At 47.5% G+C, this 18,882-nt stretch overlaps 5 protein-coding genes across 5 annotated transcripts; 2 read left to right on the top strand and 3 right to left on the bottom strand.

The window, feature by feature from the left end:
- Nucleotides 1-2,398: 2,398 nt before the first annotated feature.
- On the bottom strand, nucleotides 2,399-5,006 carry cut20 (Anaphase-promoting complex subunit; the record flags this gene model as incomplete). The annotated part of the gene is made up of 6 exons (XM_031147678.1): nucleotides 2,399-2,715; nucleotides 2,765-2,917; nucleotides 2,966-3,728; nucleotides 3,776-4,340; nucleotides 4,402-4,711; nucleotides 4,790-5,006. 6 exons carry the CDS (start codon nucleotides 5,004-5,006, stop codon nucleotides 2,399-2,401), a joined length of 2,325 nt encoding a protein of 774 aa, XP_031007952.1.
- Nucleotides 5,007-5,387: 381 nt separating this feature from the next.
- ARCN1 (Coatomer subunit delta) lies at nucleotides 5,388-7,099 on the bottom strand (the record flags this gene model as incomplete). The annotated part of the gene is made up of 4 exons (XM_031147677.1): nucleotides 5,388-5,477; nucleotides 5,537-6,353; nucleotides 6,403-6,596; nucleotides 6,656-7,099. Coding segments are annotated over 4 exons (1,545 nt in total), but the record flags the coding sequence as incomplete, so codon positions are not given.
- Nucleotides 7,100-11,899: 4,800 nt separating this feature from the next.
- On the top strand, nucleotides 11,900-13,490 carry LHYA1_G002701 (putative magnesium transporter; the record flags this gene model as incomplete). The annotated part of the gene is made up of 5 exons (XM_031147676.1): nucleotides 11,900-12,021; nucleotides 12,075-12,229; nucleotides 12,305-12,556; nucleotides 12,645-12,915; nucleotides 12,989-13,490. The coding sequence occupies 5 exons, from the start codon at nucleotides 11,900-11,902 to the stop codon at nucleotides 13,488-13,490; spliced, it is 1,302 nt and encodes a 433-aa protein (XP_031007950.1).
- A 1,138-nt stretch (nucleotides 13,491-14,628) lies between these two features.
- rps3 (40S ribosomal protein) lies at nucleotides 14,629-15,568 on the bottom strand (the record flags this gene model as incomplete). Its single annotated transcript, XM_031147675.1, has 2 exons — nucleotides 14,629-15,388; nucleotides 15,513-15,568. Coding segments are annotated over 2 exons (816 nt in total), but the record flags the coding sequence as incomplete, so codon positions are not given.
- Nucleotides 15,569-16,301: 733 nt separating this feature from the next.
- Nucleotides 16,302-18,658, top strand: LHYA1_G002699 (Phosphoinositide 3-phosphatase; the record flags this gene model as incomplete). Its single annotated transcript, XM_031147674.1, has 2 exons — nucleotides 16,302-16,328; nucleotides 16,379-18,658. The coding sequence occupies 2 exons, from the start codon at nucleotides 16,302-16,304 to the stop codon at nucleotides 18,656-18,658; spliced, it is 2,307 nt and encodes a 768-aa protein (XP_031007922.1).
- Between the last annotated feature and the right edge of the window lie 224 nt (nucleotides 18,659-18,882).

Here is an 18,882-nt window from a genome sequence, read left to right as displayed (position 1 = left end):
GAAGTACTCTGGCTAGCGTTGGTAACAATACAATCATGATTTATGATTTAGTCTGTCTCAATCTTCAACATAAGTAATAAGATGAGCCCAGCCATTCAGCCGGGGAACTTTGGAATAGAGATCATACTGTTCATATCCACATATTTTTGAATGGCAGAATCGAATTATAATGCCAAAGGAGTAAGCGATTTCACCAGTAACTATGTAGCTTATGATGGCCTTTATGATATTCCCCACAGCTCCGTAGGTAATTTATCTAGTTCCGGAATCCTCCCCGAACTTTACAGGGTTCATCTAATGTGCGGGGTGTGGGGTGACACAATTTGTGCCCCACCCCGTTGGGAACAACTCCGAACAAGGCTAAATCAACAACTCCACCAAATACCACATCCAGCATTAAATAGTATACCCAAGTGGCGTACCTACATAGGTATTCTTTAAGATCAGACCTAGCTAACTTACTTCATACCTGAACTTCTACCTTAAAAGCTTTCCTGCGCGGCTCTTTACCCAAGATTGCTTATTCTCTTAGGGGGGGGGGGAGGGGGGGAGCGCAAAGTTTCTCAGAATAAGCGCTCTATCTAAAAAGAATCAAAATTGAGTATACGAATTTACACTTATAAAGTCATGTGCTTAGTCTTTTACCGTTCCAATGACTCGATTATTATCCTTCTTTTTATCGCCTCACCCCTCACCCGGAGCAAGAAGCTCGCTTAGCATATAAAGGGGCGCTGTTCCCCCTCCTGCCAAATTTTTAATCTGCATGACGGATAGCACTGCCAACTCACGATTTTAGTCATGCAGGATCTTAGTAATACATCTAAACACCAAGGTTCTTTCATTATAGTAAACCAAAATCTCATAGATCGTTTAAAATCTTTAAGTCTTTCCTCGAATATTTGGTGTGAGGGATAAATTGCTCAGAATTCGACTTCAGAACTGCTGCATTGAGAATAGCATACCTTCCTCACATGATGAAAATAGACGCTTCTAAGCACCTCACTCTATTTTCATAGATTTTTAAAGAACAGATTACGACCGTTATTTACATTATATGTAGCTAAGACTTTCACATCAAGTACTTGACCTCAGGACAATTCAAGAAGAGATGCAAATGCGGAAAGTTGTTACCGGAAAAGAATATATTTTCCTGCTAGCTAGGAGTGATTGCGTTGCTTCTGTGTTATGTGGCAGCTTCCGAGTCAGTGAACGAATGCAAATCACCTCCCATCCCACCACAACTGAATAGCATCACGCCGAATGGTATTAACGAGGATTGAAATTGATGATATACGACCTAGCACACTTTGAGGAGATCGTGTCTACAAATTACCAAAGCAATCTCATTCTAGCTGTTGAGCATGACATATAAATTCCCCGACTCACGTAAGCTTCGAATTGTATTCTCAGACCAACTTCTATAATCTGAAGTCTAAATCTGACCTTCTACCGACACTAAACCTATCAATGGCAAAGGTCCCTCAAGTCGGCTTGTCGCTTCTACACCAGACCCTCTCTTCACAACTAGCCACCGCCAATCTCAACTCTCATAATTCCAGACCCAACGAACAACTTCCCTTAAAATCCGATGCTATGCGCAACACCCTGCAAATCCTCCCTTTCCTTTCGCCGCCCCTGAAAACAAACAAAACCTGCCAAGAACCAAATGAACGCTCACCACCGCCATAATAATATCTGCTCAAATAGCTGGCGCTCAATTTGAAACCATTATTCTGCCACAGACCAGCGCCCAGGAGGGACGGGACGTGATTGGGGGCACGGGATCAGAATGTACTGGGTAGATATCATGTAGCTGGCTAGGACGCGCGAGTGACACGATAATATTAAAGGCGAGGGAGGGATAGATATATAAACCGAAGTTTAAGGAGTCTACAGAAGATGCCGGCATCTAGGGAAGTGAAGTAGACGGCATTTATCAAAGGCTTTCCGTTTGCGATTCATCTGGACGCCGTCAACATTGAATTACTACACAGCGAAGAGAGCAAAGATAACCTAGAAGAACCGCATATATCTCGAGAGACTAAGGCTAGTAGCGATGATGTTTCTTACTAGGTAAATCTATTACTAGTTGAACTTTACCTAGACAGCTAATAATAGGTCCAAATACGGATCCAGACGTGCATTAGTGTGTTGTACACAATGAACTCTCCGAGTCCCTACGTCGGGGGTCTACGATCTTGCTCTAGAAGGGCAAGTACATGTCGCTACTCGGGCTGATTTCTTTACCGATACGGCTTTGTTAATGCGAGTAACATCATTGGTCAATGACCCTTATTGAAAGTTAGTTCTGTGATCTTCATATTAAGTTTACTGGAATTGAGACGTAGAGATTTAGGGATTTGAGAAGTTGTAAGCGTACCAAGATGTGGCATGCAATTCAAGACATGGGGATATCTTCATCTGCCTCGACTGCTCGCCGCGTCGAGTCCGGGCCCGGGATTTTGAAGACTTTGTAATGCAGCCTATCTTTCCCTAGAACAGCTATTCTTATCGAGTCTTTATCGTCCTTGTTGCTTTGCCTTCTAATTTCCAATCGCTCGGGAATGAAAGCACTCGTACCCGGCAGTTCGAATCTCGAGAATCGGCTAACAACATCATCGTTGCTGCAGATCGCTGGGCGTGGCGGAGAATGTTTTGCATACGGTGTATAGTTGCTGATAGCATCAGAGGGGATGCTCAGCAGATATGTTGTGTCTATGACATGTTAAGCAAGAAACCCCGCAGATTAGCAAGTTCGACTAACCACTCGTCGTTTCCCATAGTATTAACAAAGATTCGCCGTCAAATATCTTGATATCCTTAATGCGGCCAGTGCCAAGTTGAATAGCTGCTGATTCTATACCGTGGACAGTGCTGATACCGCTTGCAACACCGAACGTTATCCTGCTCATTTGAACTGCAAGAGAATTTAGCAGGGGTAAGAAATGGCCATAATTTGACTTACTGGAGCTTGGGAAACCCTTTGGCACTAATACGACGTGAGTTTGAAACGTTGACTTTTTCTTGCTCATGCCCACGTCCTTCGGTCCATCGTTTTCAGCCACCCCAACTTCCTGTGGGTACCCGAGTAGGACATTTCGTTTCTCAGCTTCTGCAATCTGCCCAAAGATCGTCTTTGCCTGCATAGACAAGTACTTGCACAGAAGTTCAACTCGAGGAAGGGGTTTCATATAAGAGAGTCCTTTCTCCTGCTTTTGAAGTTGCTTATCCAGTAGGTCAAACATTGGGAGGCCCTGGTCCGCTTGGTTCCAGCCATGATTGTAGTCCTCCGACGTGCAGTCTCCGAGGCAGACCTCTAATGGGCTGGCAGTCATGCAATTCTGGAGGTATAGTAGAACCTTGCTGTGGTCTATTGTTGCTTCTTTCTCAAGCTCGTCATCTTTTGGTGAGGTGGAGGCGTCCGAAGCCAGTCTGTCAATCTCGAATCGCAGCCAGGATGAGAAGGCACCGAAGAGCTCCAGCTCGTCGACGACTTGGATCAGTATTTTAGATCCAATTAGATGAAGACATGCAACTGTATCTATGATGAGACTTATCTGTTGACTCGAGAAACCAACAGTGTCATTTGGGCCTTGGAATTTGGCAATACCGGAGAACCGGCTCAGAATGACCGAGCATCGCTCCAGAGCAGGCAGCATGTTCTCATGAACTAGCCGCTTGAGACTCTCCAATCCAGTAACAACCGCCTTCTCCCATCGTTTAAGACCCTATAAGCATTAGTTACGCATTTTTTGTGCAACGCCAAAGCACTTACTCTCTCCGCCAATTCGTCAACCAGCCACTCCTTCACGGCGGGAAATGTATGGCCGGTGGCAACAGAATGATATAAAGCCTGAACAATGTTGCGATCGCCATTGTTTGACTCACCAAGCGTCTCATTAATATTTCGAAGAAATCGACCTGGTAATTCTTGCGTTGACTTCCACTCGCTCACCATCAACGTCTGAACTTGATGAATATACCTCAACAGATTTTGAAGATTCGTGGATCTAGAAGCTAGTAGTGAGAGATATTCGCTTGATGCTGATATGAAGCGCAGGTCCATGGGGACAAAGTAGAGGCTGTCAGAGTCCGGGCATTTCATCAATAGAGTATGAGTCGAGCATTGCTCATGTGATGAATGAAGAACGAGATGAAAAGGGTCCGCACCGCCAATTGACGGGGAAGGGAAAGATCCAACAACAAAAGAGTCGTAGATACTCAAGTGCACCTGTCCCTCGTTCGTGCCCACAATCATAACATCAACGGCATTATTGTCTTTCGGATCAAACGGTCGGAATAAGGCATCCAGCGAGCTTCTCGAACAAAACACATCCTCCCTATCACACTATAAGAGTTTGTCTCACCTCCTCGCACCAGTGGAATAAGGAGTAGACTCACGATCCTCCCCCCGCAGCCAAAACACTCAACTTCGGCAAACTCCTCTCAATATCAATCAAAGCCAAATCTCTTGGCAAATCCAGTGGTACTTTATTTCCAGCCAGAACATCCTCATCCCCAAGCAACTCCTCCCACGTCGCATCTCCCTTGCGCTCGCTCTTCGAAGACTTGCCAGTGAGGTTCGAGCCCCAGCCCATGCACGTGACCCCGTTGACATTATCACCAGTTGAGAATTGGTGCACGATTTTGCTGCTTTCGGCGCCTATGAGACGAACGGAGCCATCAGACCAGGAGATGGCTAAGAGTTTGCCTTTTATAATATGACATTTGGTTAATTAAACTTTTTGGGGAGGGGATTTGAGGCGGTGGATGTGAGGGACAAACAAACCATTTGGCTTCCATCTTATGCTCTCGACTTTCAGCGGACCCGCTTTCCGGGCTGCACCATATACGCGTTGCCCATTCAGACGATAGATAAGGACTTGTTGATCGGTGGTGGTGAGGGCTATTAGGTCCATGGAGGGGCAGTATGCGACGAGGGTAGGGTCGACGGGGTGCTGCAGGCTTTTTTCGCTGAGGATTTCGAGGGGTATGGGTTTTGCCATGTTGAGGCTTATACTCGAATTTATTACTACATTAAATCAAGAGAAGTTGATATTTATTGCCTGTGGTGCCAGGGACCTTGGGGATATTCTGAAGTTAAAAGTATCTGCCCAGGAAAAGAAGGTACGGAGCACGCGTTGTGGCGTCGTTGCTTCTGTCCAATCATTAAGCGAGATACAAAATATATGCCACTTAGAACGATTTGGAACAATCTGGCATCGCACTACAAGTAGCATTTGGAATGGCTAATTTGGCCATATATTGGGAAATCGAAGTCTTGAATTCCTCTATTGCTAGCTCATCATCATTTATGGCTATGTCTGGCCCGGTCCCACGTCACGCTTTCCCAAACCCTACATAACTTTTGCCCCTTTTACGCCCATCTACTCAATTACATAGGAGTCAGCAACAGACTTAATATCTTTGGAGAAAGTCACGGATTCATCCATTTCGAGAAGCGTAACGTCGGTAACCTAGAATGAGATGTTAGTCCATGTTTAGAATAGGCAAATCTGATTGGAGGTTGTCTTACATCAACATCAATAAATGGCTTTGTCTTTGCGAATTTGACCTGCATGGGGAAGAATTCATTCTCGTCACCAGCTTGAGCCTCAAATTCAAACGAACCAGTAGCATTGTCATCATCAACCAAGCCAATGGTCCATTCCAAGCTATCTCCTGATACCTCATACGTGGCATCAAAGCTTGAAACTGATGGCTCACTCGTTGCATAAGGGATGATGACGGTCACATCTTTCAGAGGATCCCCTCCAGTGAGCTCGTACTCCACTGTAATATTATAGGTGTCATCTGAGCCCTTGTTAACCCACACCGTGAATGTAATTGGAACGGCACTGGTGTCGTCCGACCTGGGCGTGGCTCGCCATCTAAGAACACCCACGGAGTTGTTGACGGGGAAGCCTTTGGATATATTGCTCATTTGGACAGCCTTGGAGGTGTTGAAGATGCCCTTATCAACGTTTGGATGCGTTCGGAATTGAACACCATGGCTGGCATTTGCAACTAGATCTAACTTGACTTTAGTCAATGTCGGATCCGAAATCTTCAGCTGCAGATCTCCCTTGATTTCTAAAGAGTTTAGCGAGCCTTCCCGGGACAGCTTTGCGTTTATTGTTTCTGCAATGGTGACGTGGATAGCATCGCGGTCAAGAGATGTAGAGGCTCGAGGGGCGTGTTCGACGGGTGCGTGTGTAGGGTTGTTTGGCACAAGGGGAGCGGATGCTGGTTCTTCTTCCCCAGGACCAAGATCCCCACGAACTCGCTCAAACATATCTGTGGTCTTTGATTTCTTGCCCAATTGCATTCCCTTGCCTTTGGGAGCACTAGTCCTAGAATAGTGTCAACATAGTGGACTAGAAAGTCAATATTGCAACATACTTGTAAGACTTGTTCTTCTCGGCCTCATACGAATCATAGGTATCCGTAACCGCAGAGCGAGCGGGTGGTGTATATGTGGGGTAGACGGGTGTACGGGGAACAGTGTTTCTGCCGCTCCTCGAGACCTCCTTCCTTTGCATTTCCAGTTGCTTCGCTTTCCGTTTCCGCTCCTCGGTGGCCTCTAATTCCTTGTTCTGGAATGATATCAGCATATAATTCTCCGTGGTTTACATATTTTTGTAGAAGTCCTTACTCTAGAAATTATCTCTTGTATTCTCTCTTCGTGACTCTCCATTTCCAAGAATGTCTTGATTTGGCTGATTGTGAGGTTCTCCCTGTACCCAAGGGTAACCAGCTCATCGAAAGCACTAAGAAGTTCATATGCATTCCTCAATATTTCTCTTTCGTCCAGGGTCTTGCATGTGCTTGTAACGACTTGTGCGAAGAGATGGAGGGAATCGATGTCTTGGAGGATGTTGGACTGGCGATTCGTAATGAGAACCATGTAGAGTTCGTCAAGCGGTTGGTACACAAAACGGACATTGTCTTGCTCAACGGTTGTATGCTGGGTACTAGAGTCTGCCAGCTTTGGGAAAGACGCAAGAAGTGCTTCGATTCTCGACCTCTGCATCTCACGAAACTGTCTGGAGAGGACAGCTTTTCCACCCCTGGTGCAGATTGAAGCCGCGAGGACAACCTAGAGATCACTGTCAGAGGGGATCGCATCGGTATAGCCCTGGAGAATATGCGCACCATATTTACGAGGCTAAAATTTGGTATCTGGGTGAACTGTAGAGAATTGGAATTGCAGCTTGGGATATCCAGACCGTGTCCACAGGTCCAAGTCGCATAGTGGTGGTGGGATTTAAGGTTTGATCATGTGACTCTTTACACTAGCCCCATGTGAACTAGCTGAGCAGGCAGTGGAGTGGAGTGGCATTCTTGAGCTTCGATTTATCCTCCAACCCCGAAATTTGACCACCTTGACAAGGCGTCTGCGAGAGCCCATTCACTGCATACTTGTCACATCGAAACTTCCTGTAATGACACGTATTTGTCAACCTTCACGAATTCATAGAACCTCCTTGCTCTTCTAAGCCGACGTGTCGACACCTTTGTCCCGCGTTCCTGCACCTTCCGAAGCCCTTTGATACAGAGTACATTAACCTTCACAACACGATCCTAAAAGAGGCACATGCTTTGGCAGATTTCCATCTTCTTCTAGGATTATGCCACACGGCTTTCCCGAGAGTTTCGCCATAAATTCAACTGATAACCCCCAATAGCGAGCGCGTTGTGTTCGACCTAGCGACACTACCTACATGCTTGCCACTCCATTTGGTGCCATCACATTTCCGCCCATCATGTCGGACCATAACGATAGCATGGAAATCTCCCCGGGGAACGGCCATGATGGTGGTGATGAGGATATTGACATCGACATCGAATTCACAACTGCAGCAGTAGATGAAGAAGACTATGCGATCGAGGATGCTGCCTCCGACTCCGGCTTTGATGGCCCTCAGCCTTCTCCGACCATGGGCAACGACGATCTCATGATTGATGAAGATCCAAATTCATTTACCATGGGTGAGGGAGAGGACCTTCTTGATGACGACGATCAAAGGATGGAGTCGGAGGCGTCAGTCGCTGCAACGTCCTTTGCCATGGGTGACCAATCCCACTTGACGGTGGACGAACACGTCGATCCATTACCAAATCCACAAGTCGAAGGAGATATGTGGGAGGAACAAGTGCCCCCTAACCCTATAATCAGTGATAGCGACGTCTTGCTAGACGATTCCGAGCAGACTTTTGATCAAGAAGAAGTTGAAAAGACCGAGCACATAAATGGGAATGATGGCCAAGAAAATGAGGAGTCCTCGAAGCTCCCCTCCGAGCATGGCTCTCATACTAGTACCCCACAAGATAAAACAACACATATTGACACTCCTGATGAACGAAGGAGCCCTGCAACATCGATTCCCGAACCTGGACCCGTTTTCCTGGAACATAAAGCTAACTACCCGACCCCTAAATCCGGGTTTGAGGCTGTTTCTGGAGGCACTGATGGCCTCACCAATCTTGTCTCTGAAAATGAAGAGGAAAATATTTCAGCCCCAGCGATTATTGTCGTTTACCAGTCGCGTGAATATACACTATTTGCGAAGTCAAATTCCGATGACCCAGATTCCTTTTTTCTTTCCGATGTTTCTATACTTGAAAAGCCTCTCGGTCATTTTTTCACAGATATGCGGGATGTCATTCAGGACGACCTTGGAGATGAAGATGAGTTGTGCGTTTCTGTAGAGGATCTCGCACTTGAAATAGAAGAGGTGCGTTTCCCTAAACTAACTGTAATGTAATCTCAACTAACAATACTTCATCAGAATTCTTCCTTTGATCAAAACGCTAGTCTTGGACAAATCATTGCTCTGTATGATACATTGATGCGGAATGATGGTGTGGAGTCACACCGACCGCTATGCATGGCTCTTGGCACGAGGTTGAATTTCAACAAGAGACTGGCAAATTTGACGAACGCCGCCGCTGAAGGCAAAGGTCTTTCTGAATTAAGCTGGGATGATGAGAGTGAAGCGGTTGATGACTCCGGACTCGATGACGGGGGAGTTGTGGATGAGGGTATAGAAAGCAAAGAATCTAACCTGGATGTTCAGGAAAATGGTGATGTACCGCAAGTTCCATCGGTTGATACAGCAGAAGCATTGGTGGTTGAAAGCAATCATGCCAGTCCAGCTCCTCCCGGCTCAGTACGTGACGAGCAGGGAGACCAAGAGGCTGCAGAAAAGGCCGAAAATATTGAGAGATCTAAACGCGTGGATGCCGACCCTACCCCTATTCATGTCGATTTCCAGAACAAACCCGCCGCAGACTCGAAATCATCAACGCTGCTCCCGTCAACGGAGAAAGATACTGCAACGAGCGAAGACGTGGAGGATGAAGACAATTTGATCGATTACTCGGAGGGCGAGGACGATCTAGTGAATCCGAGCTCTGCGACGTCCAAACCTCAAGATGGTAATTATGACGATCTCTTTTCACCATGTATTTTACCTCAATCTTGTTTCTGCAATGCATGCAACGAACTTCTACATGCAGAATACGACAGAATCAATGAGCATCTTCGTCGACGCTCGCTAACTCGTGCAGCCGAAGAAATCGAGCACTCTTTGCACCATGCGAACGGTGAAATCGAGCAACACCCTGGAGCAGACGAAGAAGTTGTTGATGAGTATGAAGAGTATGCTGAAGAGGAGCTCGAACATAGTGCGCAAGGGGAACCCGAAAATCTAACAGCAGAAGATATTTTTGGTACAGCCGAGTTTGAGGATTATAACGAACACGAACCAGTGCATGACGATCATGTAGAGGACCAAGACCAGGACCTGATTGCGGCTTCCGGGAATGATCCGAGCCTAGCACTTGATAACGAAAATGAGCTCCAATACCTTGGTGATGATGCCGAGTTGGGACAAGGAGAACCACAGTCTGAATTGCACGACAACCTTGGAGAAAATAGCAATCTAGCTGGAGATCTTGACCCTGCCGATAAAGCAGAATCCAGTGTCACTGTGAGTGCCGATGACCAAGACGGAGAGGAGGACCTGGGCGAATATGATCTGGGTGATTTCGAGGATACAGGCGACAGTCACACATTAGACAACGCCGCGAGCAGTGGGGCAAACGAGGATGAAGAAGATGAGATCAATTATGAAGATGATGAGGATGAAAAGGAGCAGATTTCCAACGGCATTTCAGCTCCTTCACCCGCATCAAACGATGCTTCAGGTTCAAATGGGAAGAGACCCAGAGCTGATGCAGAGGCTGATGATACCTCGCGAAGTAAAGGTACGCATCATGTAATCAAGCTGAAAACTCGCTGTGGCTAACGCATCCCCAGAAGCCAAAAGACGTCGTTCATGAACTTCTTTGATGGAAGCCACCTGATTTTGGCTGCTTCGAACCTCTTATCATTTTCTACTCGTGTCTCCACAGAAGACTCCGATCATATTCGCGCGGGCCCTGCGAGCATCCGATCAACCCATTTCTTTCATTCCATATCCTCAAGGCAATGCGTCGAGGATCTTTCCAACTGGATACTTCTAGGCTTTCTACGATGCCTGAAAATTTTACGATTACTACTAACATGACGCTGGATCCTATACGGTAAGTCAATAGGTATAAGCACATCGACCCCTTTTCTAATTTCCTCCCCCCCCAAAAACCCCCTTGATACCCTCGTGATACAGACGAACTTCACACCCCACGAAACCATTCTAGCATTAGCATTCCACGGCGTCAGTCTCTTTTGTTTCCGCATCTGGTCGGCAGGGAAAATGTTGGGGCGTCTTTGCTGGAGGAACTTGCAATTCTGGGACAAAAGTTTGGAGGAATACCCATAGCGAGATGGAATACGAAGCACCGCTTGGTTCTTATTGTGCGCAGAAAGAAGATTTGCAAACCATGGTGGATCTTGTTTTGAAGCTTCTCAATATTTGTATGATTAGTGATGAGCCAGCCAGCGGAGGAGCACGTACGCTCGTAATTGATTGCACACCTAAAAGAAGTTGTTCCAAAATATTATTTATGACCTTAATGTTGCGTGAGTGTAAAACCAATAATAAATCGTCCTTGTTCTAGGCGTACTACACTCCACTTCGCGTTGCGACTCTTGAGGGAAAGAAGAAGATAATTACCCCTTACAGGCGCAGAGGCCCCACAATCCACGCGGCCTACCTATGGAAAAGGAGAGTGAGAGTAAAAGTTTTAGAGTTGGCGCGAAAAAGGAGGCGGAGGAGAAAGAAACGACCCAAAAATAGGCGCCCGAGTAAGGTACCGTGAACGTAAAGTGAGGTAAGGCAGGGGCAGAGCAGGGAAGGGCCAGGGCAGGGCATGTGCGATCGTAGTTAGACTTGAACATGAACATTTTAAACACGACAAGACACGACACGACACGACAACCCTGCCCTACCTACTTACCCTCACCCAACCAACCGTTTCACATCACCTCTCGCCGTCTTGGCTAATTCACATTTCTTCGAAGAGCCGCACACACGACCGTAATTGTGGCCTCTACTCAACAACGAATCGAACAGTACTGGAGACGACATTCGCTTTAATACCTTCTCATCCGCACAGTACAACTACCTCGGCGCATTTTACTGTGGAGTCGTTGGCTAAGGGAGATCATCTCGCGGGACAATCATATTACAACAGCGGATCTAGATCTGTATCTGGGGCAAGGGAAGCCAAGGGAAAGGCTTTGAAACAAAAAGGAAAGCCCGCCGGCGTGCACGAATTGATTTTTTGCGATTACGAGCGACGACCAGTTCTTCGTCACGATACCAGCGGCTCGAGAGCAACAGTCGTTTCCGAAGATACATACACGGACGGAAAGAAAGGGAGAGCGCGGGCTCGGAATTCATATACACGTTGGGGCGATTAGCAAGAGCACGCCTGCTCGAGGCACGATACCATGTTAGAAGACAAGTATGTGGACCGTTGCTTGGTGTGCGTGAAGTGGGATGAATTGGTGCTGATAAACGCTTGGCAGATACATAGGATTGGCATTGGCCATCACGAGTACGATTGCGATAGGTATGTTCACCTCATCCTCCGGGCATCTAGGGCAAAAGACTGATTTGTTATAGGAACAAGTTTTGTTATTACGAAGAAGGTACGCACACCATCTACGAGATCAAGGGTTGGTATAAGGGCAATGCTGATGAAAATAGGGTCTCATACAAGCAGAAGAGCGCCATGGCTTTGAAGGAGATGGCTTCACATACCTCAAAAGCCCCATATGGTGGGCCGGTATAATAGCTCGTATGTCTCCCCAATCCCCCTTTCCTTCCTTACCCCCAAACTCACAACCTCAAAGTCATCATCGGCGAAATCGCAAACTTCGCAGCCTACGCCTTCGCGCCCGCAATCCTCGTAACACCACTCGGCGCACTCAGTGTACTGATCGGAGCAGTCCTCGGCTCGTATTTCTTGCACGAGGAGCTGGGAATACTGGGGAAGCTGGGGTGCGCGATATGTCTGATTGGGAGTGTAATCATTGTGTTGCATGCGCCGCCGGATCAACCGATTGAGACTATTGATGAGATCTTGCATTATGCGATTCAGCCTGGTATTTCCCCCTTCCCTCTTCCAACGTTGTATTAAGAAGGCCTGCTAATGCGTCATGTCCGCAAAAGGCTTCCTCCTCTTTTGCCTAGCAGTAGCAGTATTCGCCGTAGTAATGATATACCGCGTCGCGCCCAAATACGGAAAACAGAACCCGCTGATCTACCTCTCGATATGCTCGACTGTTGGCTCAGTTTCCGTTATGTCCGTCAAGGCATTCGGGATAGCGGTGAAGTTGACGTTGGCGGGGAAAAATCAATTTACGCATCCGAGTACTTATGTGTTTATCATCTTGACAACAGTGTGCATTTTGACGCAGATGAATTATTTCAACAAGGCGTTGAGTCAGTTTCCTACTTCGATGTAAGCAAAATCATTCACTCTAGTTTCCCACAAATTCTAAAAGTGGGAAACATTGCTAATGTGTTACATACAGAGTAAACCCCCTCTACTATGTATGCTTCACAACAGCCACCCTCTGTGCCTCCTTCATCCTCTACGGCGGCTTCAACACCTCCGACGCAGTAAACACCCTCTCCCTCCTCTCCGGCTTCCTCGTAATCTTCACGGGCGTCTACCTACTCAACCTCTCGCGCGGCGATCCCAACGGCTCCCGAATGATCCACGGCACGACGCACGACGGCATAGCCACGGACATCATCTCGGGTATCCAAACCCGCCGAAGCATGCAAGCTAGAAGGAGTGCGGATCCAGCGTTCATAGGCGATCGCGAAGGCCTAATCCATGCATATGACGAAGAGAACGGACTCGGGTTGACGGATCTAGAGGGTAGTGATGAGGAGGAGGGGGCGGGCTTGAATGGCAATGGGAAGCTGTATACGAACGGGAACGGGAATAATGGGTCGAAGCATAGTTTTGGGGATCGGAGATCGCGGAGCGGCCATTCTTCCAGGAGGGGATCGCCTTTGCAGCGGTGACGTGACGCTATGAGCGAGCCACTATACCACTACTTACTACCTTCTACCAACTTTTTTGTCTCTTGTTCTAAAGAATTGTGGAACGAGTGAGTAAGTTGGTGAGTTGGGTGTTGTATATGGATGGAATGTCTTTTTTTCCCTTCTCCTTTTTTCCCTTTTCATTTCCTTTACTTGCATGAATGGGAAATGCACTGCGTGCATACCAAGGGAATGAACGGATCGAATGATATACAATGAATGAGGGTTGGGTTGGGATTCTTTTCCTCGACTGTTTTTTGTGGGCGTTTTGGGGTGTGGATAATGGGTGTGTTTGGAACCAACTGAACTATACGCAAGTATAGACAGGCAAGCAGGCAGGCAGGCATGGTTTTTATTTTATTTTTGTGTGTATTTGTGTGTGTGTGTGTGTGTGTGTGTAGTGTGGGGTGTGTATGATATATTATATATGTGGAGGATGGGTTCCTAGGTGTACGTAGAGGTAGAGTGAGTGGAATGGAGTTGAATACAATGGAGTGAAATGAAATTGTATATTCTTTCTTGTGCGATGTTTGGTGTTTGATGGATGGGTGAGATTGATGGTGTTTGTGAGGTATTGGGATTGGGATTGGGATTTGGAAGAGGTAGGGAGGTAGCGAGGAGAGGGGAGGTGAGTAAAGTTCTTGTCTTTTGATTGAGATGGGTGTGTGTTGTATTCTGTGGTATGAGGGGAATAAGGGTCTTGCCTTGAATTGGGTAGGGAGGGAGAGGAGTTCTGTATCATCTGGTGGGAACGAAATATACTCACCACACAAGCTAAAACTAATATAAGGGGCCGCTTTTAGTCGTTAGGGAGTTTTAAGAGGTAAGGTTTGGTAAACTATAGTTGATGAGGAAGTAAGGCAAGTCACATATTATTTTTTATAAAGATAATGCGGTTGGGAATTGCATGTCATGATTGAGAAAGATGCCCTGTGACAGGTAGAAACTGCATTTTGGATTTTATTTTTGGTTTGTGTTCATTCCATGCAAAGGCCTCTACCATAGCAGCAAAACCTCCGTCACATGCGAATGTATAGTTTTTCACACGCCCAAGATCCAGCCTCTCATCCATTCATCAATCAAAAGCAGCAAAACTCCAGTGGTCAAAGCCATTCATCCTCTATTGCTCCTCTGCTGGTGCACCCTCTCCCTCACCAACCTCAGCATCCCTCGCAGCAGCCGCCGCAGCTTCAGCCTGGGCCTTCTTCTGTCCATAATCCTCACTGTGTGGCTGGACCACGCTCGTCTCCTCCTTTGGCTCGATAATCGTAACACTGTCTGGCAGACTCTTTTGGGGACCACTCTTGCCCTCAGGATCCGAACCACGCATGATCTTGACCTTGATACCGAGAACACCCTGTCTGAGCAGAACGTGGCGGGTAGCAGAATCGATGAAGTCCTTGGCCGGCTGACCAGAGTGAATCATGAAGCCATCGGTAAACTTCATGCTCTTGGCACGCGCAGCCCTCAGCTTGCCCGAAACGACGACCTCGCAACCCTTGGCACCGCTCTCCATGATGAAGCGCAGGACACCGTAGCACGCACGACGCACGGCCAGACCGTTAAGCAGCTTGTAGCGGAGCGACTCGCATTGTGCGACAGCGGAGAGACCACGGTTCTGCACCTTAGCGGCGTACAGCGAGACGGAGTTTTCGGGGAACTTGAAGCGCTTCTGGATGAGGGAGGTGAGTTCGCGGATGCGGCGGCCTTGCTCGCCCAGAACCTCTTGGGTGTGGGTGGCGCGGATGATAATGTCGGTCACGGTGGGGGTAACGCGCACTTCGACGCCCGAGTAGCCCTCCTCGGCGAGTTCGCGCTGGAAGAACTCGTTCAGTTCAGCGTAGAAGACTCCATCGGCGACAAACTTTCTCCGCTTAGAACTGTGGGAGAAGAGTCAGTCAGGTGTGCTGTGGATAGATGGAATATTTATTGCTGTATATAGACATCGAGGACGGTGGGGGGAAGAAGTGGATGTGGAAGCAGTTCGAATATGCAAAGACTTACATTGCGGTTCCTGGTACTCCGGATGCCATGATGACGGGTGATTTGTGTGGAATCGAACCTTTTGGACGGAAAGGTTCAATGTGTTGTCGTTGAATTGGTCGATCGTCAAGATTTCAATGGTTTCGTGGTTTGGGAAAATCACAGTGTGCTATTAAGCGAGACCGTGACTTTGGCGCTAATGAGCAACTGCCCCACCATCGATGGCTTCACTTAGCTTAGTTCCGGTTTTCCACTATATCAACAGTATCAAAGATATGTACAAAAGAACCATTCTTTCATCATTTTCAATTAACTAAAGTATGGATTTCAGCAGCTGTTTTAGAAACTGGAGCGTTCCTCTTACTTGGATAACTTAAACGGCTCATCGATATGATTAACCAAATCTTATACAAGACATAAGGCTATGCAAGCGTTGGCATTATAACTTTTATCTATCAAAGCCGTTAGTTTACATTTTATTTATAATTCTCATGTATATCTATCTCGTCGCTGTCATTGCTTCACCTTTCCTATTCCTCTACGAGTATCCCATCTCCTGTCAACCAATAGTCCCTCCCGTCCATCCCGGCAAAAAGTAGCCCCGCGATCCGCGAGGGATTCAGACCAAAAGCGCAACTTGACTATTTACCTAGGTACATGTATCACACGTTAAACAAACATTCACAAGCACCACAAACCACCCTATTTGAAAGTTCCCAATCGCTCACATACTACGAAACTCCAAAGTGTCATGATAGCCCATTTACATCTTCCTATTTCGAGCCTGCGACGTCAGCAGCGGAGGACAAGATGGCTGACAAGCTCAAGATAGCAAAGGTCAGCCCCCTCTAGTTTGCGAAGAAAACATTCTAATAATATCTCGCCAGGTCGAAGATGTGCAGGTTCTAGCAGCCGGAGAAATATCTATAGTAACCCTACACCTAACCCAACACCATCTCATCCTCGTCCAAGCCCCGCCCCCCGTACCTCCCGGAGATTCCCCTCCAAAGCGCCCCGCCAGATCCAAAGAATCATGGATCGCATATACCATGATAGGATTATGTACATTTCGCCCAACTCCACAAGGCTCTGGCCTTGCATCCTCTATACGGCTGCGCTGTCGCGACTTCATGTTTATTACGTTGAACTTTACAACGGACAAAAAGGCTAGGGATGTGTTTGAGAGCATCAAGGGCGCAACCAAGCTATCGAGAACCGAAAAGTTATATGCTTTCAGCTTCCAGCCAGTGGGACCGGAGAAGGAGATAAATGGTTGGGAGGTCTATGATGCAAAGGCGGAATGGAAACGACAGGGAATTAGTGACAAGGGCGCGGATAGAGGATGGAGGATATCCAAGATCAACGTTGATTATGGCTTCTCTCCGACATACCCAGCACTTTTACCAGTACCATCAAACATCTCCGACAATGTGCTCAACTATGCAGGAAGATACCGTTCCAGGGTACGGATTCCGGTTTTGACATATCTGCACCCAGTCAATAACTGCTCCATAACGAGAAGTTCCCAACCGATGGCTGGTCTAAGAGGAAACCGAAGCATTCAAGATGAGAAACTTGTCAGTGCTTGCTTTTCTGCATCTACTTCACTAGGGGACGGCGACACCAGCTCCTCTGTAAACTCCGGTACAAGTCCAGCTTCCAGCCAAACTGATCTGAACTACCCCAGTACAGAAGGTGAACTTTCAGAAACAGAGAGGTTAGAGGACGAACTTATTGCTTCCTCAAATTTTGAGGCCGTCTCAGACAAACCACACATCTATGGTGCCCAACAGCACAACTTAATCGTGGATGCTAGACCAACTGTCAATGCGCTTGCCATGCAAGCAGTTGGTCTTGGTTCAGAAAACATGGATCACTACAAATTTGCGACAAAGGCATATTTGGGTATCGACAATATCCATGTTATGCGCGAGTCCCTTAACAAAGTAATTGAAGCAATCAAAGACTCCGACATCTCCAAGCTCCCTCCTAACAGAGAGCTGCTCGCAAAAAGCGGCTGGCTCAAACACATAACTGGCGTGCTCGACGGCTCAGCCTTGATCGCCCGACAAGTCGGCATCCAACACTCACACGTCCTAATACACTGCTCCGACGGCTGGGACCGCACCTCTCAATTGAGTGCTCTCTCTCAACTCCTCCTAGACCCCTACTACCGCACCATCTCCGGCTTCATAGTGCTAATCGAAAAAGACTGGCTCTCTTTTGGCCACATGTTCCAGCATCGCTCCGGCTACCTGTCCTCGGAAAAATGGTTCAAAACGCAAAACGACGCTTTGGCAGGCTCAGCCATCCAACCCGGCTCCACAAACAACGATGCTATTGAGAACGCTTTGTTAAGCGCTAAGCGGTTCTTTAATAAGAATAAGGAGAGTCAGGATTCTAGTGATACTGAAAATCTGCCTGAAGACGAGGCGCCCAAGACGCCGAGTAAAGACAGCAAGGAGGCGACGGACTTGAACAACATTTCTCCCACCTTCCACCAGTTCCTCGATTGCACGTACCAGCTCTTACGCCAACATCCCACACGCTTCGAATTCAACGAGCGTTTTCTCCGTCGCCTGCTCTACCACCTCTATTCCTGCCAATACGGCACCTTTCTCTACAACAACGAGAAGCAACGGCTTGATGCCAAGATCGCGGAGCGTACGCATAGTGTATGGAGCTACTTCTTGAGCCGCAGGAAGGAGTTTACTAATCCTGAATACGAGCCCCGAATCGACGATAATATCCGCGGGAAAGAACGGCTTATCTTTCCGCATTTGGAGAAGGTTAGGTGGTGGAGTGAGGTGTTTAATCGTGGGGATGCGGAGATGAACGGGCCTGTTAACCTTCAAACTGAACGCTATCTAGGTGCTCGTAGTGCTAGTCCGAGTCCGCTCCCTAGTCCGGGTTCGACGACGCCTGGGAATGGAGGCGCGGGGATGGGGATAGGGAGGGGGGTTTTGACGGGGGTGGAGAGTGCACATAGTGCGCTTACTGTTGGGCCAACAGGGAGTACAAGTAATGGTCATGGTAGTAACGATGCGGGCAGGTTCGCTAGTCTCAGGGATGGGATTGCGGGGTTGGGCATTGGGAGGAGTGCAGGTGGTGGGAGTAAGAGTCCGGGGAACGCGAACGGGGGGAAGATGGAGGTTGAGATGCAATAAAATAAACCTAATTGTCCGGACCGGCCTAGTTTAAACAGGCAGGCAGACAGGGCTTGGTTATGATATCATATGAGATGAATGAATGGATGGCCGAAGTAAAGAACGAAAGGAAGGCGTTCTTTTATTTTGTTTTTTTGGAGGGAGGGAGGGAGAGAGGGACGGTGCATTTGCATTGGCGTTGGCGTTGCTTTTGCTTGTCTGATGATAGATAGAGAGCATTATGA

The sequence above is a fragment of the Lachnellula hyalina genome (assembly GCF_007821495.1).
Source record: "Lachnellula hyalina strain CBS 185.66 chromosome Unknown contig00021, whole genome shotgun sequence".
NCBI lineage: Eukaryota > Fungi > Ascomycota > Leotiomycetes > Helotiales > Lachnaceae > Lachnellula > Lachnellula hyalina.
The sequence above is the reverse complement of the archived record's forward strand: the minus strand, read 5'-3'. Positions and strand labels throughout refer to the sequence as shown.